Source organism: Pan troglodytes, chromosome 21, assembly GCF_028858775.2.
Source record: "Pan troglodytes isolate AG18354 chromosome 21, NHGRI_mPanTro3-v2.0_pri, whole genome shotgun sequence".
NCBI lineage: Eukaryota > Metazoa > Chordata > Mammalia > Primates > Hominidae > Pan > Pan troglodytes.
In genome coordinates this window covers 14,450,526-14,474,255 of record NC_072419.2, presented here as the reverse complement: position 1 = coordinate 14,474,255, position 23,730 = coordinate 14,450,526, and the positions used below count along the sequence as shown (strand labels likewise).

The window sequence follows — 23,730 nt, the reverse complement described above, 5'->3', positions numbered from 1 at the left end:
TCTCCGAAATCTTTATCTTTCACACACAAAAACTCACTTTCAGAAAAGTATATTCCATTTACATCTAGTGGAAATAAAAATTGTTCTTTTTCTTTGTTAAAAATATTTTTATTTTAAGCTTTATGCAGAAACCTCAGGGAAAAAAAAGGTACTTTTAGGAGCCAGGCTTGTAATGTAAATGTCCAAAAAAGATGAAATTGAAACAAACAAACAAACAAACAAACAAAAAACAGTGCAAGCTCCTGTGTGGAGACTGCAGTGAGTCTGAGATTGCATGTTCCATCAGAAGGGGGCAGCCACATCTTAGCTCTTGATGATCCAAGGGAGCAGGGATGTGGGGTTGCCAAATCTTCCAAAATTTTAAGAAGCCAGAAATCTTGATTTCTATGTACAATCTCCTGGTTTTTAAATGTGGGCAAATAAATCAAAATTCCCTAAAACACTGTTTGGGGCAACAATGTGTGGGCCAAAGTAAATACTTTTGTGGGCTACAAGTGTCCCCTGGGCTGTACATCTGGGACATCTGATTTATGTGGAAATTTACCACGAACTAGTTTTATTTCTGTGGCAGGTCATTTTCACTTTCTAGGATTATGTTTCTTCATTGATAAAGTGAGCTACTTGAGCAAGACCAGTGGATTGAATGCCACGTCCCAAGGAGGCTGGGGTTGTTCCCAGGGATCTTACAGAACTTAGGTGTGATACTGAGCATGAGCTACTTGTGTTGCATTTTGGTGTTCAAAAGAAAAGTTCTTTAAATAGTTCTGCTGGAAAGACAAAAAAAAAAAAAAAAAAAAAAAAAGAAAGAACTTTCACAACAAAAATCTCCAAAAACAAAAACCCAGAAAACTGGCATAGAAGTGGATGATCTTTGCAATTTTTTCAGTATATAAATAAATGATTTTGATCCCATTTAAAATTTTATCAAATGCAAAAAGAAACAATTCAAAGTATAGAGCTACCTTTTCTTACTCTTCTGAAATCTACACTTTATGTCAGCCCTGGAGGGTTTAGATGCGCTTTATGTCAGCCCACTTCTTTCCACTGCACTATGTCAGCCTTGGAGGGTTTAGATGAGGCAGTGAGCATTTGAATGCATTTGATTTCCATTTTTCAAAGTACATTCTTGGTCTATAGGAGAGGAACAAGATATGTAACTATCTCTGACTATTGCTAAAAACACAAACGTGTTTAATAAATGTTGCATAAACTCAGAAAGTGATACTTCAAAGTCTTGTGAAAAATGATGATCACCAGCATTTATAGAGCAATTAGTATGTGCCACACAATTTGACTTTATTATTTATTCATCTATCCTTACCACCATCTTAAAATATGTGAGTGCAAAACCCTGAGAAACTTTCTCCAACTCCTGTGGGTGTGGAAATCGAGGCTTAGAGAGGTTAATGCTTTGCTCAGATTATTAATCACTTAGGCAGTGCTACCTATAATACCCTGCTCTGTTACTGGTATTTCCAAATGTCATTAACTGTAGCAAGAATCCTAAGGCAAGCACCATGCTATCATCTTAAAATATTTATTGCAAACATCCTATGTTTTATTGTTTTATCTTTTTAACTTTGAGAAGATAAAATAAGCCACAGAAGTGAAATTAATTGGGAAATCATTCGCTTTTTGCAAAATTTGGGAGCATAAACAATGGGTCATGAATTACAATCAAACAAAAGATAAAATTCTAAGAAGCCTTTTAAAGTGGAAAAAAAATAACTGAAAAATACTGAATGGAGGGCAGGTTTTCATGCACTGTGTTATGAATAAAAAATTTGATTCAATGGATTACTTAATCAACATTTTAATAGTTGTAAATCTTATAATATTTAAGCTGTTTTATAAGTGCCTCTACTTATAATGGCACATCCGTTTGAAACTCTAGCAGATCATTTTTATTTATTTTTTTGAATTTTTTTCTTTATATTCTTTAAAGAAGAATACAAAATTATTTCTATGAATATTTAACATATTGAAGGAAATAGCAATAATAAACATAAATGCTAACACATATAAAATAGGTGGTATCATTAGGCTAAATTTTAGTCTTCCAGGATAAGTAGAACATCTCTGACTTCTCAAATATCCAATTAATAAAATGCTTACTATACCATTTGGTGCTTTAAGAACATTGCCATGGAAACCTCTCAGGTTTTATGCACAGTAGCTATAATAAAATTTTCCTTCATCTTTCATGGAGCTACTTGAGATTTTTTTTCTCCCTTTAAACATGAGAAATCAAAAAGAAAGAGAAAAGAAGGATTAAATATTCATTTATCCTTTTGCTTCTGACTTGTTATGTGGGCAAGTGCCACATGAGGGAGTGCTGGGACCTCATATCAAGAAAAATTAAAACCTACCTAATGCGTTCCAGGAATGTTCAGCATATTAGCAAATTCTTATTAAACTGTCAAAAAAAAAAAAAGTTTTAAAAGAAATTCCAGCCCCTGGATGCAATTAGAGGCTACCACACAGGATTTGATGGGCCATAAAACCATTAAATCTAAACACTTTCTTTTTGAGCCTAAAAGGCCAGAACATTCCAAAGTGAAGTTTTGGGACTCAGCTATGACTTGACCACCTATTAAGATGCAGGTGGAACAGATTGCAGAGTAACACAAAGAGCCACACAGACCCCAGATGACTGCATTAGGGTGTAGGTGAGAGTTTTAGCTGTTGAATTTTCTGGATTTTCCAAGATTAAGTGATCAACCTTAACATTGAGTGAAAGACCATTCAACAGGAAAAATTGTCATTTCCTTTGCTCTAAACCCAAACGATGTATTTTTTGAAAGCTTTATTGATTTATATATTTATGTGTTGTGCTAGGCGACCGACTAGATATATGTTTCAGCATACCTACTAGGAAAATATCCCCATTATTCTCAATTTTACCTAATCCAGGCAAAGCACTGGACTTGCTTTAAGGAAAATTTTTACTCTTTCTGAAGTGGAGTGCCTGTCACGTATCAGGTGCAATGCTTGGACTTTATGTTCTTGTGATTAATCCTTACAATAGGCCTGTGAAGTAATTCTCATTCTGTTTGACAGTAGAGAAGAAGGAAGCCCTTGACCAAGGTCTGGTGCCAGTAATGGTGGTGATGGGGTTTGAACCTAAGTCTGTTTCACTCTAAAGTGTAACCAAATTTTATGTTTTAGACTTGCTTTTCTAACAATAAAAAGTCAGTGACATGCTCTTTCTGTGTGTAAGCACTCACACACACACACACAAACACACATCCGTATTACATATGCTTATATATGTATTAAAAGATTATGGACATTTGATATATATACATATACTAAAATGTATAATTCATTGCTAAAGTATTTTCATATAAATAGTGGCTTCAGTGTTAAAATCACTTTGCAATGAAACAAGATTGTTGATTAAAACACCTATTAAAAAATTAGAATCTAGCCATATTAAAGACAGCCATCAAATGGAATGATTTCTAGGATTTTGCACCAAAATTTAAGCTATTGGGTGGCTTTCTTGAGAGCATGAGATTGCTTCTTCTCAGAATTATTAATGTGCCTGATGACATTAAAATGTGACAGTGAAAAAAGTCAGAGGCTCACATGTGTATCCCAACACTGAAGTTGTTAAACACTGGTAGGTTGGTTGAAGTTGTTGTGTGCAAACTCATTACTCCTTAAAACCATTATTTGAAGGCCTATCACTGTGTTGTGGTCTCCATATGATCTACCATTTATGCCAGGACTTGACAATTCAGTAAAATGACAGAATAATAACACAGGAATCACTGCAGTAGAGCTAATGTTTTAGTCTGTTGCAGAGTTCTGCCCTAGAAATACAGTGAAAACAAGGAAGGGAGAGCTAAGATGTCCCTGAGACTAACTGTTCCTTGAAAATATTTTCATAAGTAAAAAAGAGGTCTAGAGGTGTAGTGGCAGTGTGATCACTCAAGATTATATAGCTCCAGATTCTTTCAATGGGCCATGATGAAAGCACGGCAACGATTAAGTCTGGTTTCCTGGTCTTTCTTGGCAGTGTTTAAATTGGTTCAGTTCCATAAATTGTAAATTAAGATTTGTTTGACAACTTTTAAGTATTTCAAGCATAATTGTAGTTGAAGGTTTGTTCTTTTAGATCACTGACTTCAGAACTTTATTTTTCTGGTTAATCTCAATTGTAATTTTAGACATTCATAAAATAATGTTGACTGAGTCTATGTGATGGTAGATACTCTGTGAAGACCTTTATGATGGTAGTTCCCCTGTGAAGATAGGATGACACACTCAATGGACATTATGGTGCACAGTTATGCAAACACTTCACTATGACAGGCCCTAAGTTTAGAACCACACAACTGCTTGGTACTTGGTCATTGCATATTTTCCCCATTACGTAATGACTTCCTGTGCAGATGACAAAATGCGTTTTCTCAACAAAATTATTTTCAGTGCAGCTGTTTTGATGACTAAGTTTTGTAGGAGCTTTTTAATCAAATGCACCTAAGAAAACCCCAACACTTTAGGCCCTTTGAACATATTACACTTTTTTGTTTCCTGTTTCCTCTTTTTCCTTAAAACCATAATTTGGAAACTTGACTCTGCCTTCCCATAAAAGAGAATTATTTTCAAAGAAATTATTTGGGTCTAAATTAACATGTTACTTAATTGTTCTCTTTGAATCTAGGTATATGATTAGTCCCATATGAATTGATGTTCCAAATAATTTACTCTCATTGATAACTAATATTTTCTATTTCCCTCTATTGTTTTGTGGTGGTGGTGGTGGCTGTGGATGAACATCATTCTCAAATATATTATAATTCCCTTCCTCATCAAGCCCAGCATGATAAACTTCAGTTTTGCCTGATGGTTCATCATCTTATTTCTGTGTGTAAGATTGTTGGACCTGACATTAAACATTTGGAAACTATTTTATAATTGATAAATTGTGCTTTCTCAGCTTTGAGTAAGCGCTCTCTTCTTCATCTTATACCATTTTATTTTTATTTATTATTCACTTCTGCTTCTGATCTGAGATCTAGGAAGCTGGACAAATCCCAGATAAGCAAGCTAAACAAACAAACAAACAACAACAACAACAACACAACCCAAACGAAACCAAACCAAAATCATGGGATAATGGTTAAGTGTACTGAGGGGCCATCATGCGAACACAGTTTAATTCCTTGGCTTTAAAACTAATAAGAGAAGAATGCATAAACAAATGTGGCAAATGTACCTGTGACCCTCTCCAGAGGGTGCCAGGCTAGAAGAAAGGCAGATTTATCAGCAAGGCATGGTGGGCCATTGGCAAACCATGGGACAGCCACTACCAACTTCACTGCCATTGCTCCATATTTCCCTCCCATTTTCAATGAGCCCCAACTTTGCTCAGGACATCACACATATTCTACTAATTTGGATGAGTCCTTTTGAAAGAAAATATCTACCTCATGGTTCTCAAAGTATGGTTCTTGGAACATCAGCATCAGCAGGACTCTGGAGCTTGTTAGAAATGCAGATCTTAGGTCCCACTACAGACCTACTGAGTCAGAATCTGAATTTTGTTAACATACCCATGTGATTCCTCAAAGATTGAGAAGCCCTGATCAGAGCCTGGGATGAAAGTTCCTTTTGGTTCCAAGCCAAAGGCATAGTTCAGGTCTTCACACATGACACTATTAGATGTAGATGGATATTGTTCCCTTCTGAAGACCCTCAAGGTCTTCTGAGAGCCTATTAAGTTTAGAATGACTGCCTGAAATGAGTGAGAAGTCACAAGGAGACTCTAGATAATTAAGAGATGTGTTCACAGTAGTCTTTGATAAAAACCTGGGACAGGCAGGCTTAGTATGCAGGCCCCTAAAATTTATGTACACAGTGGATTTCCTATTTTTGCTTCTTCACATCCAGATTACCTGGATCAGAAATAAATATTTTCATTAAGACTTGATGTGACAAACAAACAAAACAAAACTGTGCCAAGCTCTAGAAGAACAATTGCATTTCCCAGCCACAGGGAGAACACTGCCAGTTTTTGCTGTTTTCCAAAGCTATTTACCTGTCCTAGCTCATTTAAATCACTGTACTTTGGAGTTCAGGATTAGCATCAACCCCAGAGGTAGCTGCATTCATACTTGATGAGTTCTTTTAAATCTCAGCCGTTGATTGTAAGTTCCATAGTATAGGAAATTTAGCCAACCCTCTATTGAATGTCAGTTTAGAAAGGTCGAGCTACACTTACCTTATGTCAGGTTATTGCAGACCCTTGTGGCATTTTTCCACCCTAGGACATGTGATTTAACTCTAATAGAAATCTTTATTATGGGTGGGTCTGAGATTAACTTTTATTCTATAAAACAGAAATCATTCCACTGGCCGTAGCTCATTTTTTGAGATGGAGTGGGGGGAATGGATGATAGTAAACAAGGATATTAATCTCATTTATTTTTATATCATTATATTTATAGTTACATTGCAAATGGAAGAGTAGAGAAACCAAAAACTTATACTGGGAACTTTACAATTTTTCTTCCAAGTATTACTGATTGATGTTTGGACTATGCAAGTGCTGCCAGCCCCTTAGACTCACTCTGCAGCTCCTCCCATGGAAATTTATGAACAGGTTAGGGTGGGGATAGGGAAAAGCATGTTCTTGTTTCACTTCTTGGATTATTTGTTCCAGGCTCTCCAAAGTAATGTGTACCTTGGGAATGCAGAAATTATCTCCTTAGATATTCTCTCCCTATATATGTCCTCACAGGGAGTTCTTGGAATTGGAGAAGATTCCACTCTCCTTTAGGAGCTTTCTCCATAAAGGCATTGAGCATTGGACACTATATTTGCAAGGGAAAAGAGGAATGGGTCTCTTGAGCATCAAAATCATTGTAGAAGAAATCTCCAAACTGTTTTTCAAAATGTCTGTACTAACTTACATTCCTGCCATCAATGGGTTCCCTTTTCTCCACAAGGGTTCCCTTTTCTTTGCATCTTCACCAACACTTGTTATCATTGGTGTTTTTGATAATAACCATTCTAACAGTTGGAGGTGATACTTCATTATGATTTTAATTTCAATTTCCCTGATAATTAGTGATACTGAGCTTCTTTCATATATTTATTGGCCATTTATATCTCTTCTTTTGAGAAATGTCTGTTCAGATCCTTTGCCCATTCTTTTTCTTTTTTCAACTTTTATTTTAGAATCAGGGAGCCATGTGCAGGTTTGTTACAAAGGTATATTGCATGATGCTGAGGTTTGGAGTGCAAATGAATCCATCACCTAGGTAATGACCATAATTCCCAACAGGTAGTTTTTTTCAGCCCTTTTCCCCCTCCCAACCCCACTGTTGTATTCCCCAGCATCTATTGTTACCATTTTTTTGACCATGTGTATCCAATATTCAGCTTCCATTTATAAGTGACAACATGTGGTATTTGGTTTTTGGTTACTACATTAATTCACTTAGGTTATTGATTTCCAGCTGCATCCATGTTGGTGCAAAGGACATTATTTTGTTATTTTTTATGGCTACATAGTATTCCATGGTGGATATGTACCACATTTTAAAAATTCAACCCACCATTGGTGGGCACCTGGATTGATTCCATGTCTTTGCTATTGTGAATAGTGCTGTGATGAACATGCAGGTACATGTGTCTCTTTGGTAGAATGATTTATTGTCCTTTGGGAATATACCCAGTTAGTGGGATTGCTGGATCGAATGGTAGAAAAACTCTCAGGTCTTTGAGAAATCTCCAAACTGCTCTCCATAGTGGCTTATTTAATTTACATTCCCTACAGCAGTGTATCTGCCTTCTCTTTTCTCCACAGACTCACCAACATAGTATTTTTTGACTTTTTAACAAAAGTAATTCTGACTGGTATGAGATGGTATATCATTGTGGTTTTGATTTGCATTTCTTTGATGATTAGAGATGATGAGCATCATTTTCATATATTTATCAGCCTCTTTTATGTCTTTGTTTGAGAAGTATCTGCAAATGTCTTTTGCCCACTTTTTAATGGGGTTATCTGTTTTGTCTTGTTGATTTGTTTAAGTTTCTTATCGATTCTGGATATTAGACCTTTGTTGGATGCATAGTATGCAAATATTTTCTCCAATTTTGTAGGTTGCCTGTTTAGTCCTTTGTTTCTCTTGCTGTCCTTTGCCTATTTTTTAATTGGGTTATTTGTTTTCTTGCTATTGAGTTGTTTGAGTTCCTTTTTTTTTTTTTTTGGATATTAGCGCTCATTAGATATACACTTTACAAATATTTTCTCCCAATCCCTGGGTTGTCTCTTGATTCTGTTAATTGTTTTCTTTGCTGTGCAGAAACATTTTAGTTTCATAAAATTCCTCAAAAAACTAAAAATAGAATTGCCATATGATCCAGCAATTCTACTTCTGGATATTTATTGAAAGGAATTGAAATCAGTATGTTGAAGAGATATCTGCACTTCTATGTTTGTTATAGCATTATTCATAATAGTCATGATATGCCATCAACCTAAGTATCCATTGACAGATGAATGGATAAAGAATGAGGTGTATGTACACAAAGGAATACTATTCAGCCTTTGAAAAGTGGGAAATTCTGTAACAACATGATAGACAGATACTATATGATCTTACTTATATGTGGAATCTAAAAAGGTAGGTCTCACAGAAACAGATCATAAAAAGGTGGCTACCAGAGGCTGGGAGAGGAAGGAAAAGAATGAGGAAAGTGACATATTGATCAAAGTTGTACAAAGTTTCAGTGCAACTGGAGTAATAGGTTTTAGTGATCTATTGTACTGCATGGTGACCACAGTTAATAGTAATGTATTGTATAACTTAAAATTACTAAAAGAATAGGTATTTAATGTTCTCCCTACAAAAAAATGGTAAGTTGGTGTATTAGTCCACTTTCACACTGCTATAAGGAACTGCCCGAGACTAAGTAATTTATAAAGAAAAGAGGTTTACTGGCTCACAGTTCTGTATGGCTGGGGAGGCCTCAGGAAGCTTACAATCATGGTGAAAGGGAAAGCAGGTATGTCTTACGTGGTGGCAGGTAAGAGAGCCTGTGTGTGAAGTGAAGGGGGAAGAGTCCCTTATAAAACCATCAGATCTCGTGTGAGCTCACTCACTAGCATGAAAACAGCATGGAGGAAATCACCCCTATGATCCAATCACCTCTCAAAACATGGGGATTACAGTTCCCTCGCTTGATGCGTGGGATTACAATTTGAGATAAGATTTGGGTGGGGACACAAAGCCAAACCTTATCAGTTGGTGAGGTGATGAATGTGGTCATTAGCTTGTCTAAATTTGTCTGCAATGTATACATAGATCAAAACATCACATCGTACCCCATAAACATGTGCAATTACTATTTTCCAATTAAAAATAAATATAACTAAATTAAAAATAATTGCAAAGGAAAGCTGGCTGTGAAGAAGATTAACAAATAATGACATTAAGAAATTCAGGTCCTTGGCAAAATTAGAAATACATACAAAGCTATCCAGAACTTATTTTTCCAAATGCATTAGGCATCCTCTCACCTTACCCTTTACAATTGCATGGCTTCAGAGATTACACAGAAAACGTTCAGAAACATTGCCCCAGTAGATGATCTTGCAATGCTATGAAGTGGGAAGAACAGCTGTGACTATAGCAATTGTGCAGATAGAACGTACTTCATGGATGGCAAGACTGGGACTCTAGGACAGGCTTTCAATCCATTCTACCCTGTTGTTGTTCTGAAATGAAAGTTTTATCTCCCAGTTTATATATGTAGCCTTATCTTTGATGCTTCCATACCTGAGACCTGGCCAGTGTCCCTTTTAGTGATTGTATGTATGTGTGTGTGTGTCATATGCAATTTCCTTATAGCAATGGCACAGTGTATCACTGTTTAATTAAAGAAGAGAAAGAAATGCCAAACATACGAATAAAGTCTGAATATATCTGTAACATTAAAAGTGTAGGTGTCTATCTTTGAAGATATGTCTTAAGGACAATGAAAGAGTCAGTGAGTAAAAGTAAGAGAAGAGAGTCCTGGGATTTCATACAAGATCAGTGTTACTTGATGGTGTAGGCTCCTAGGTATTTCATCTTTAGGATATACCGACTATTACAAAAGCCAAGATTTTTAGATTTGGATCAACATTAGGGAACTTCATTCTAGGCAAGAGCCAGGCTTTGCCTTTATGTTAATATGACCTCAGCTGTGAGCTCCATTTTGCCAGGCATCGTAAAACTGCAACACATATCATTGGAATCTTCCGTTACAGTCTAATACATAGCCACACATTGGGAGCAAGAATGAAACCCAACCCCTGTCCTTTGCAAAATGCAATGAGACAGTGTCTGCTTTGGGAGCAGGGAGTCAGAATTTCATTGTGGACAATGGATAAGGCGAGTAAAAGGGCTTAAAACATTTGTGCTTTCAAGCCATAGGCTAGGATAACTATAGTCAGAACTTTTTGATGAAGTCTGACCATGCTACGTCATTTATAAAATTTTGAAGCTTGTAAGTATTACCCCAAAATGAGCAGTGTGAACTCAAAGGGTTTATCATTGTCTCTCAGGCAAAGGTAATATTTGAATTATTTAGCAAAGGACTTTGAGCAATTGGAAGAGATACTCAGCTGCTGGTCTCTAGTGCTCTAACAGGGTGGATGCCCCCCGCTCTGCCAGCACTGATGTTTAAGTTGCTGGATTATGAGGAAGTCTGGGGATTCCTTGGGGAGAAAAGGAAGTGATGACATACTGAAGCACAATGACATATTGAAGAGACTCGGGGGCTAGGGTGATAAACTTCAGAGCCGTGGCTATTTAACAAACATAATTGCCATTCTGGTATGTACCAACTTCATCTCAGATCTGTCCTTAAGAAATAGTCAAATTCTTTATTGCCTCTCTGAATGGTTCGTATAAATTCCCAGGCTCCCTTTGCTCATTCTAACATAAAACTGTATTAAAAATAATGAATGTAATTCATCAATAATTTTCCTTTGTCATAGCAAATAGTCACAAGTGGATTGAGATCAGGGTGATCACTCATATTTGTTCTGGGGAGAAGGGAGCCTGTTGTTTTGCTCCTCTGTTTTCTCCTAGGACTAGTATCTTAGCTTCAAATGATAATACCTTAGCACAGACTCTGATATTCCTCCTACATGCAGGAGCATTCTCTTGAATAATTTTGGGGACGCCAATTCAAAATTTCAGCAATGTATGATTTACTTATTGGAAAATAATCACTGAGCAGCAATAACTCCAGCAGTTACTTGTATCAAGGTAGAATCAAGAAATAGATGGTAAGGACCAAACTTGCTTCTCTCTAAATATGCATACCCAAGTGATTTGGGTAAAATGTTTGTGAGGGCTTACATTTCCTGCAAGTCAGATGGTTTAAGAGAAGTAGAAATTATGTGTGTTTTGCAGCATTTTGGTAATCTGTGTGGAGTGTCTGTAGATATTTCTCATGAGTTCAAGGGAATCCTTTTGTGGATTTTGATGTTCCTATTGGCAGAGCTGCTGCTTGACTACATGATGTCTTTGTATTAACTACAAAAACATGCCCTATCATCTGAGTGATTCTCTCTGCCAGACCCCTTTGTGCATCCACACTCTGCACCTCCAGTGTACGGAGGACCTTCCCACTGGATTCTAAGATTCCATGCCTTCCCAATGCATGGCAGTGTCTCTCATGCACACGGCAAACCTACTCTCTTGGATGTCACTGCCCTGAAATATTGAGGGAGTACATTTATCTAGGCATGGTACCAGGGAGTCATTTAGGCATGTAGGGAGTCTAGAAAGATCATTGCCCTGGGAGAGTGGTCAGCCATGCTGAGTTCTCCTACTTTGTTGCTCATTTCTGTGTGACCTTAGGTAACATCCTCTTCAGGACATTTTTTTTTTTTTTTTTTTTTTTTTGACAGGGAGTCTCATTCTGTCATCCAGGCTGGAGTGCAGTGGTGTGATCTCAGCTCACTGCAATCTCCGCCTCCTGGGTTCAAGCAATCCTAGTGCTTCAGTCTCCTGAGTAGCTGGGATTACAGGCATGCGCCACTACGCCCAGCTAATATTTGTATTTTTAGTAGAGATAGGGTTTTACCATGTTGATCAGGCTGGTCTTGAACTCCTGACCTCAAGGGATCTGCCTACCTTGGCCTCCCAAAGTGCTGGGATTACAGATGAGAGCCACCAACCCTGGCCAGGACATAATTTCTTTCAGGTGAATTGATTGTTGGAGGATTTTGATCCAAGCAATCAATGTCCCTTGGTGTTCCTTTCAAACAGCAGTAAGTGACCTGAATTTATTTTCCACATTTCCAAATCTTAATGAAAATCAGACAATGATCTATATGTTCATTTGTGTTCTTACTTAATAAAATGTGGGTTTTAGACAATATTTTGCCAGTCATGAATTCCTATAGAAGAAATTCCCAAAGGAACTCTTTGGGAGAACAGACTAGTGATCTATAGACATGATGACCTCCAACTGAGATCTTCTGTAGTTAACCACTGACCGGGAGAACATGTATGAAAAACATCTTCAAAGGCATTGAAAAATTAACATTTATCAAAAACAAAATACATTTTATTACATTTGAACTTAGACCTTTACTATCTAATGGCTATGGTACTATTTAAATGTCAAAGTGTGATCTAGCATCAGCCTAATCTGGTTAGAAATGCAAACTCTTGGGCCACATCTCAGACTTACTGGACCAGAAGCTCTGTGGGTGGGACCCAGAAATCTGTGTTTCACATGCCCTCCAGGGGACTGTCCTGCTAAAGTTTGAGAATCATGGAAGCTTTTTAACCTCTCATTATAGCTTTATAAGCAGCAACTCACTGGATTCCTATCAACATCCTATGAGTGTCATTTGGACAAGTATATTTATACCCATTTGATGCATGGTAGGCACGCAGATGAGTCAAATGACTTGAAGGAATAGAGTTTTACATAATATACTTTTATATATTTATACTTCTAATATATTTATACTTTATAACAGATTTGACTGTTTTATATATTGCATATAAACATTATATCAGTTTCTCCTCCACTAAGGCTGACTCCAATTTTACTCCAATTTTACTACCAATTTTTGGAAGAAAGCCTACCTATCACTCATGTTCTCTCAAGTACCCTCTAAAACTATTAGTTAGATGACTCTAATTTTCCATTTATTTGCCCGTTTCTTGCTACCTTTCCCCCCAAAATGTAACTGCTACCTTGCTGAAAAGGATGTGTCTACTTGGGATATCTAGCACACACATTTTATGAGATTTTAAAAGACAACATAAATGGTAAACTATATATTTAATACAATTTTGAAAGACAAAATTTTAAAATTAAAAAGGAAGAAAAAAATTAAACTAACCCCATAATTCTCCCACCCATCATTAGCATGTAGTTTGTTTAGATTCATCTACCAATAAGTAGAATTGTACAAATTTGATATCATGTAATACATGTCATTTTGTAAACTTTTTTCTTTCCTTAATATATCTATATATCATAAACATTTTTCTATGCCTATATTATTTTAAAATTGTAATACCCAGAGTTCTCCAGAGAAACAGAATTAATAGGATCTCCCCCTTGGAGATTTCTCATCTTTTTCTCTCTCTTGATACAGATAGATACATACATAAGTCTATCTCTCTATCTCTATCTTTATCTCTAAAACACCTATCCATAGATAGACATTTTTAGGAATTGGCTCATGTGTTTGTGGTAGCTTGCAAGTTCAGATGTGCAGAGTAGGTGGGCAAGCTACCAGGGAAATGTTGATGTTGCAGTTCCAGTCTGAAGGCAGGCTCCTTGCAGAATTCTTCTTTTTCTTAGCAGTCTTACTTCCCCTTCTTCTTCCCCTTCTCCTTCCCCTTTCCCTTCTTCTTTTCCTTCCCCTTCTTCTTATTCTCCTTCACAGACTTATTTTTAAGGCCTTGAGCTGATTAGATAAGACCCACTCACATTATGAGGGATAATCTGCTTTACCTGTAGTCTACTAATTAAAATGTTAATCTCATCTAAAAAACACCTTCATAGCAGCATTCAGACATGTTTCACCAAATATCTGGGCACCATGGTTTAGCATATTGATGCAGAAAATTGATTATCATAATAATATTAATTTTTTTTTTGAGATGTAGTTTCACTCTTGTCACCCAGGCTGGAGCGCAATGCTGCAATCTCAGCTCACTGCAACCTCTGCCTCCTAGGTTCAAGCAATTCTCCTGCCTCAGCCTCCTGAGTAGCTGGGACTACAGGCGCCCATGACCACGCCTGGTTAATTTTGTGTTTTTTTAGTAGAGATGGGGTTTCACCACGTTGGTCAGGCTGGTCTCAAACTCCTGACCTCAGGTGATCCACCCGCCTCAGCCTCCCAAAGTGCTGGGATTACAGGTGTGAGCCACTGTGCCCAGCAATAATATTAATTTTAATGGGTGTGTTCATTTCATTTTATATATGACCTACAATTTAACCAATCCCCTAAGGCTGGATGTTCAGGTTCTTAATATTTTTTGCCCATATTTACAGACACCTTTGACTGTTGGATTTATTTTGTTCTTCAGGAACAATATACAAAGTGTGGAAAGAAATGTATATTTCTAATCATTGGAAAATAAACACTGAGCAGAAATAACTCCAGTAGCCATTTGTATCAGAGGAGGTAGAATCAGGAAATAGATGGTATGGGCCAGACTTTCTTCTCTCTTTAAGAGATTTGACTTCATATTGCCAAATTGCCCTTCTAGATGTCTTTACTCATCCAACTACAATTCAAAGGCTTGGGAGGGTAAGCAATGCCAGGCCCATCTTGATCATCCCCTTTCTTTCTCAGCCTGCCAGTCCCTGGGAACGGGCATGATGTTGAGTTCCTGGGCCACCTCCTCAATTGAAGAAGTGGCGGAAGCTGGTCCTGAGGCACTTCGTTGGCTGCAACTGTATATCTACAAGGACCGAGAAGTCACCAAGAAGCTAGTGCGCCAGGCAGAGAAGATGGGCTACAAGGCCATATTTGTGACAGTGGACACACCTTACCTGGGCAACCGTCTGGATGATGTGCGTAACAGATTCAAACTGCCACCACAACTCAGGTAACCATGATCATGTGGGCCCTGAACTGAGGTGAAAGGGATCTTGACTGGGAATGTTAGGGTCTGGGTTCTACTGATAGCAACGTTGCTAAACATCTAGTTAATCTTCAGCTAATCACATCCCTTTTGTAGACGTCACTTTTTTTGAGATACACAATAGAAACAGAAATGGCCTCTATAAAAGTCCAATAAATTTTCAGACCAGAGTGCATTAAGGGCTTTGGCTTTGGGAAGTATGAATTGCTATACAGATGGAAGATACTTAATTTTGCCCCAGCAGCAGTTTATTATTATCATCCTGGTGCCCTATTTCTTTGTTAAAGTCAAAGAGCCACCTTTACCTTTTATTTTTAATGGTACATGGGACAGCTAAGGCTAAGAAGATTGAAGAAACAAAATAATGGAGGTTTAAAAAAGCCACATCTTTGATCCCTCACTGTCTACTTCTTCTTTCAGCAATATTCCTTTCACTGTGGTTCGTCCATGGGTCAAGATTCATTCATTCATTCACTCAAATCATTCATCTCAGCAAAAACAATATATCACACAATCTGATGTTGAACTATAAAGGTTTCATCAGGTCATTCATTCACCCTGTCCACAAGCTGTGAATTATTATCTCTTTCCTGGTTGTATTTTGGGATTACAATCATCTTGAGTCAAAGCTGGAAACTGAGTGGAAGTCTCTGGGAAAGACTCAAACCTCCTTAAGCTATACACCTCTTTACCCCATCAGATTTTCCTTCCTTTAGTTTCCACCAAAATGTGCTCTTGGATTTTTCATATGAATGTATAATGTACCTCAGGCCTATAAGTATTTTAAAAGGGATCAAAATCTTAGTTTTAATGGAGGACATTTTTATGATGGACTCCTACAGCATCCATCAGAATATGTAAGATGATGAGGAATGTCTTACTGTGTTCCCAGATCTCATGCCACAGAGGCCCTTGCTTACTCTATGTTTGAATTGTATTTGGAAAAAACAAAAAACAAACAAAAAAACTAGGGCTAGCAAAATTGAAAAAAGATAAAAGACGAAAGAAGCCACATGTAAACATACTGTGTTTACTCTTCTAAAATATTCAAAAATGAAAAGATCCAAAATCAAATTAATATTCCCCTGGAATTTCATATCTATTTCAGTGACTGTGGAGTGAATCTCACCACGACAGTTGCTGCAGAGTCTTGTATAAGTTTCACATAGTTTTACTGTGTTTGTGCCTATGTGAGAATAAACTACTGTGCATAAAATCTTGCTGTTGAGCCATGTGTGAATTAGCTGTGTGATGTTACCTCCCTGTTACTACCAGGCTGGTTTAGGATATTATTTCTGTATGTGGCACCAGGATTAGACCAATGACAGAAAAAGAAAGTGCTCTCCCTGCCAAACTGGCCAATAAAACTGTTCCACATATCCCAGACTCAGGGTTACCTAAACAACCTGTGTTTAAAGAGAACAAAAACAAAAGCCTCTGACATAGTCTTACTCCTTGCCAAATTCGTCAGAAAGCTGATGGATTCAAATTCCCCCAATATGAATCCCGTATTTACATTATTTCTCTATTTTGACTACTTTTTTTTTTTTTTTAAACTTTCTAAATAGTTTCCCACTATCGAGGCTTCTTACAGGAAACATTTCTCATTATTTCCCCTTGGCCATTTGAAAAGGAATTTGTTCTTCCTTTTCCTCCATCTCTTAATACTACTACTAACAATAGTAACAACAATAGTAAGTACAGTAGGTTTTTTTGTTTTGTTTTTAACTTAAGACATACTTTCTTGTTCTGCATACCAAAATATGTTTCACAGAGGCATCTACTTAGATGGGGTGCAGATGACACAGTTGTTAACTCTGGCAGGTACCTCTTGCTTCTTCACTGCTGGGGCTACTCAGTGAGTGGCAGGAAGGTTGATTTGCTTTCCCCCCTTTTCTTTTGCTCCTGGGCTCCTTCCCAGATGATGTGACGGGCCATGAAACAAAGACTCTTTTCAGCTGTCGGTGTGCATAGAACTGGCTGTGGCTTCCTAGCTTGTCACATCTCCGGTCTGAAGATGATCAAATAATAGGCAACACATCCAGGTTATAGGGAACACGGGAAACACCCCGCAGCTGGGTGTACCCCAGCCCCTCAGAGTGCACATTGGTGTTGTTTGTCCTAGTGGACTTCGGAGTAGGCCAGTGCCTTCTGGTCAGTTCCTCAGTGGCCCACATTCAACTCTTAAAGGCAGAGCATGCTAACGGGAGGTCCAGGCTTCCGCCTGAGGCCAAATACACCCCAAAAGCTCATCTGTTATAGCCTGATATGAAATCGGTTTCTTTCTGCAACTGACCTGACTCATAGAAAGTGAAGCCTGGCTTTTCATAAGTGAGGTTTGGCAGGCAAGGGAGGCAGGAAATCCAGAGGAGAATGAGCCTGTAAAGCATGGCTCCTTCCAGCCCTTGTTACTTCCTCTGCCCAAGTGTGGGGGAGGGTCCCGTCTCTTGGCATCTGGGCCCAGCAAGAGTTCAGAGGTTTGGTAGTCTCTGCTTGGTCCATATGCAAAACACATGTATGTGTATACATTATTAATGGCACGGGGGTTCCTGAAACTGAGAGGGAGTAAGGAGACTTCTCATCTGCTCTTGGAAGAAGCAAGGAATGAAGCCAGTTCAGTAGACTGATTCCTGAGGCTTTGGGGCAGGAACTTTTTCTTTCTCCATATCCCCATGGAGATGGTTCATTTACCCTGAATGAAGATTTGGCCCTCCAGTGCAGTGCCAAGGCAGTTTAAAGAGAAGAAAAGTAATTTCTGATCATTGACTAAGATCAAGGTAAATCATGACACTTATCCTTTCTATGATTTGCCAGTGACATGTTTTCTTAAGCCCAGAAATGATTTATTGATCACGGCAGCCAGAATATATCACACTAAAACAGATCAGCCTGCCACTGTCTTCTCAGGTCTCTCATGATTAAAGTGGCCTGCTTTAAAGTAGACTCAATGTGAATAGGTCTCCATGACCTCTGCCTCACTGCGTAGCACTCACATCCTCACCCACTCTTCCACTCTGGCTTCCCTGCGGTTCTTTCAATATGCCAGGCATGCTGGAACCCTGGAGGCTTTGCACTGGCTGTTCCCTCCGTCTGTAACAGTCATTCGCAGAATCAACGCATGACTAATAGCCTCACTTCCATTGAGTCTTGACATTAGGAATGGATATACATGTCTCTATATTGGGAAACCACAATAAAAATTGATGGTAGAGATGCAAATACGAGCAAGATAACAGGGTGGGGGCAGGGGAGAGAGGTCAGTGGAGGACTTGGCACAATAGCCTCTTAAATGGCACAATAGCCTCTTAAATTTTTGGTTAGGAAATCATTCACATTGATAAGTATGGCAGGATAAAGGTGTCCATGAGTGAATCCCGGGAACCTGTTACTTTATGTGGCAAAAGGGACTTTGCAGATGTGATTAACTTAAGGGGCTTGAGATGGGAAGATTTTTCCTGTTTTATATCAGTAGGCTTGATATAATTCAAAGGGTCCTTATAAGAGGGAAGCAAGAGTGTCAGAGTCAGAGAAAGAGATGAAATGACAGATGTAGAGGTTGGAATGATGTGGTCAGGAACCAGGGAAAGCAGGGGGTATCTAGAAGCTGGAAAAGACAAGGGAATAGGGCTTCCCCTAGATTCTCCAGAAATACAGCCCTATTGATATCTTGAGTTTAGTCCAGTAAGACTTATTTTAGACTTCTGACATTTGGAACTGTAATCTAATACCTTCATGTTATTCTTATTGCTGTTGTAACAAATAACACAAACACAGTTCTACTAATTTCTTTCTCAAGGTAGCTTCTCAATTTTGCCAACGCTGGTTACCATACATACTTAAAGTTTCATTTTGAGTCTCTGAAAACTCACATCTCTCTTAATCTGCTCTACTTTTTTCTTGGCTTTGTATAGTGCTTATGTTCTGCTACACTTTGTAATTTATTGATTATGCTTTCCATGGGCAGGGATTCTTAACTGTTTTATTTATTTATATATCTTAAACATTGAAAACACTGGCATGTAGTAGATGCTCAATAAGTAATTGTTGACTCAATCGATAAAATATACTAGAACATACAAGATTTTCCCAATGTAACATAACTAGTAAGAGGCTGAACTGGGATTTGAACTCAAAATTCATTCCCTGAACCTTCTTCTAGCAGCCACACTGAGGAAGAAATTACCAGGGCTGTGTTCTCAACACAAGTGTTTTCCGAACCACATAATTAAAGGCTGGTGGCCCATGTATCAGTGTCTGTATTTATGAGCCCCTCTTTCAATCTCTTTCTTTTCATATTGTGTTGATGCTGTAGCCTCTATTGGTCATGTTATTTTTTTGTTTCCCAAGATGGAATTATGTGGCTTTATCTTTAATGTTGCATTATCAATACTTATAATAAATAATATTATGTATTACTCGATATTCATGATTATTAGTGTTACTATTGGTTATTTAATAATGTTTAACTCACATTAGCAGTTGTTACTATTTTTATGATGCTAAATTACTAACGGCTAAAACAACTTCTATATTAAAAAGTATATTTGAGTGTCACTCAAGAGATAATGAGTACCTTACAAAGAAGAAATCTTGTTTCTTACCTCTGCGTCATTAAACAGATCAGGACTTGGAGAATTAAGCCCTAAGTAATAGTGTTATTATTTTGATCTCACCCCTTTTTTTCTTATGAAATGGAATACTTTGGTTATCAGAAGCCACTTTAAGCGTATATATATATATATATATATATATATAATGACATATATATATATGTCATAATCCGAATAAAAATAGCATTCATGGAGGTTTCTTTCGGAGCCCTTGGTAAAACACTCCATCGTGGGTCTCTGTCAAGATATCTGAAAACTTTTTCTTGGCTTCTGGCTTTGAACAAAGTTTCAGAGTAACAACAAGGCTTCATTGTGCACTGAAATTTCTGTAAGGCAACATTCATTCAAGTGTTGATTCGCATTTCACCATCCAAGAATAACAACAGTTATTTATATAATTTTATCCATGTTTCTGTTTTTTCCTATCCATTTCACCCTTTCACCCCACCCCTGCTGAAACACTGGAGCTTGTTTGGGAAGGGGGTGGGGTGCCATGCAGACTACATACACATACAGATGTTTTTCTTTTTCTTTTCCTGGTCTTGCTATGGGATAGACAGACTGGACTTTTTCTTATTAACAACATTATTTAAAAGTTTGGAATTTATTATCATTTAATCATTTGTAAGTAATGAAATAGGTCTCCATGGTAAGGGTGTATTTATTGACCAGCAGTTAGCTTTATTCAAATTAGGGTGACCACAGAAAACCAAGGACTGTGATATAATGTACAATCCTAAGTGGTTTGATTTAAATAAAAAGAAAGTCCAGGCATTTCAGCTAAAATCCCCACCAAAGCCCAACGACTAGATGGGCATCCATATGACTCAATGAAATTTTCTATGATCTTAAATGGCCATCTGAGTCCGTGAAACTATAGGACTAACTATTCAATCCTTATTGAGAAAGCCTTGTTAATAGCTTGAATTGAGTTATATGGGATAGGAATGTTCATATCTTTATGACAATATATGCCACCTAAGCTACATAACCAGCTATGCTAGCTAAAATACTCTAAAATGTAAAAAATCATAGTTTTCTATTAAAGGAAGTCATGATTGTTAAAAATAATTTTTAAATAGTGTGCCTAGATTCTTCTAGTATAATACATAATTTTTTTTATTTTTTATTTTGAGACGGAGTCTTGCTCTGTCACCCAGGCTGGAGTGCAGTGGCTGGAGTTGCTCACTGCAACCTCCGCCTCCCGGGTTCAAGTGATTCTCGTGCCTCAGCCTCCCAAGTAGCTGAGATTACACATGCCCACCACTATGCCGGGCTAATTTTTTTGAATTTTTAGTAGAGACTGGGTTTCATCAGGCTGGCCAGACTGGTCTTGAACTCCTGACCTCAGGTGATCCGCCCACCTCGGCCTCCCAAAGTGCTGGGATTACAGGCATGAGCCATTGCGCCCAGCCGATATATAAATTTTTATATGGCTCCATGATCTTCTGTACATTTAATGACAGAACTGGTGGAGGGGAAGAAAGAGATGGGACTAAGCCAGAGATCAATATACATACAACTATACTTTGACCAAAAAAAGGGAGATTGACTGGCAGGGGAATTAATAGTATGCAGAAGAGCAAGGTGAGTCCAGTCACTGTCATTATTCAAAAACAGCCTTTCAGGAGAAGTTTGCCACTGAATTTGGGACTGTGGGCAGATAAGTCACAGGAATGATTCTATTGTGTATCCTGAAGTCATCCATCCAGCTAGGAGTCAGAGGTGCAGGCTGAAAAGACATTGGCCCTAGAGTGGGGAACTGCCAAAATCTAGCCAGGATATTAGGCCAAGAGAAAAGACCTCAGGCACAGGGGAAGCCAGCTTCAGAATCTTAGAGGTGAGTTAGAGAAATACTGGGCTAAGCTGGGTCAACAAAAATAGTGATACGGGAAGAAAGCAACTCAGTGGTACTTTGTCTCAGGTTGGGTTCTCCTAGAAGCAGGCTGTGAGCCTATGATTTCAGTGCAAGTAGTTCATAGGGAAGGTGAAGGGAATACTGCTAGAGGAGTAGGAAAGTGAGGCAAAGGAGGGAAGGCATTGAACAAAGGGCATAATACCAAGACAGCTACAGTCAGGGCAACTAATTCTGGGAGCTTAGGCAGAATTTATGTCAGAGTTAGTCTACCTAGCAGTGAGGGAGCTGGGGTATTTACACTTCAACATCCCTAATGCCTCCAGTCTGCTGTGTGGGTTGTGACTCAGGCCCAGGAGCAAGAAAAAACCACTGGCAGAGAAATGAAGGTATTGATAATTGAAAAGCTCTTGTCGTTGTCAAACTTGTCTGGAAGATTAGAGAAGTTTGAGTCAGCAGACCGAGAAGTTCAGAGAGAACCACTAAAAGGGGGAGGGAAAGGCAAGAGGTGACAACTCATCTGCTGGGAAACAGTTCCCACTTCTCCCATGCCCACCACCACCATCACTACTGCAATAGCAGGCAAGAAGGAGTCTACAGGGGCAACAGACAGTCGTGTTAACACCTGTTACTGCGGTTCCAACCTCTTCTAGAATTTTCTACAAGGGCATTGGAAGGTTTCCTGAGGTCAGGTGCAATAACCAGGAGGAAACTGAGATCTGAGCAAAGAGAATAGTGTTAGGAATGAAGTCAAGGGACCCAGTTTGGAGCTCAAATACTGCTATTAGCTAGTTCTATATTTGAGGCAATTCATTTAGTACCTCTGTTTTTATTTTCTATGGGAATCATAGAGTATCAATGTTACTTTCTAAGAGTCTTTTAAAGAAAAATTGTGATAATTTTGGCATACAAAACCCTTTGTAAATTATAATGCACCATAAAAATGCTTTTTTAATTGTGATTAATTTGCATTGCTGGCTGAAAATCGTGTCAACTCTATTGTCTATATCCATAAACTGGCTTTAAAATGAGATGTTTGAATATGAACACATTTTTTTTTTTCTTGAAACAGATTTGTTTGTGTAAACACAGCCTAAGATGTAAAATAAAATTTAGGTCACTGATTAAGACCACTAGAGTATCACATTTAGTCTAGAGTCCTACATCAAAATATGGAAAATATGTGTGCAATTGACTTATAGATAAATGAGGAGTGAACAGCCAATTGATTTGAAAAGGGTAACATTTTTCATTTAATGAATCATTGGAAAGGTATTTCTAATTTGGCAAATTTCTCATTTTATGCATTTCTTATTTTAGGATGAAAAATTTTGAAACCAGTACTTTATCATTTTCTCCTGAGGAAAATTTTGGAGACGACAGTGGACTTGCTGCATATGTGGCTAAAGCAATAGACCCATCTATCAGCTGGGAAGATATCAAATGGCTGAGAAGACTGACGTCATTGCCAATTGTTGCAAAGGGCATTTTGAGAGGTTCGTTTATTTCTCTACTTGAATTCATACTGACTTTGTGATCCTTTGTGGATACATTCATAATATTCTTAAAGGAAAATAACAAGGAAAAATTAACATGGAAATTGAGAGAGACATTCCAACTCTCAATTCTCTGTTTTCATGTTAGTGAGTAAATATTTCTTCATTCTTAGGTAATATTCTGAAGCAGAGCTAAACTCTCATGAAGCACAAAGTGAGCTTTTTCAAAGAATTGGGATGCTATTGCCTTATTTCAGAGCTGTTACTGAATCATGAAGCCTGGCAAGATCTTGGTAGAACGTCATGAGTTCATTGCTTTACCTGAAAGCTGCAACAGTTGCTCTCAGACCAAAGAGAAGCCCCAAGGAGATATTATGACAGACAGACTTGTTTTAAGAGCTTTTACTCTTTTTCTTGTGCTCCCTCCAGTACAAATGGCTAGGACTAGTTTTTGAGTGTGGTCAAACCCACATCACCTCTCTGAAGAGAATGGCTGACTAGTATGGTCAAATGCTCAATTATCAAGTCATGGGTAATAAGAAACTTAACTATTTCCTCCAGCATCCCCATGTATTCAGATCCCACAGGGAGATACCAATGACTATAATAATTTTGGAGTGTAAATGTGTTTA

At 37.9% G+C, this 23,730-nt stretch overlaps 1 protein-coding gene across 1 annotated transcript in view; it reads left to right on the top strand.

Annotated features, from left to right (window-relative positions):
• The window catches only part of HAO1 (hydroxyacid oxidase 1), a 57,526-nt gene that overhangs the window by 11,215 nt on the left and 22,581 nt on the right, over positions 1-23,730 (top strand). Inside the window, exons 3-4 of the mRNA XM_001167611.6 lie at positions 14,846-15,101; positions 22,923-23,098. Of these exons, the coding sequence (XP_001167611.1) occupies positions 14,846-15,101; positions 22,923-23,098 (432 nt within the window). The remainder of the gene's footprint in view (positions 1-14,845; positions 15,102-22,922; positions 23,099-23,730) is intronic.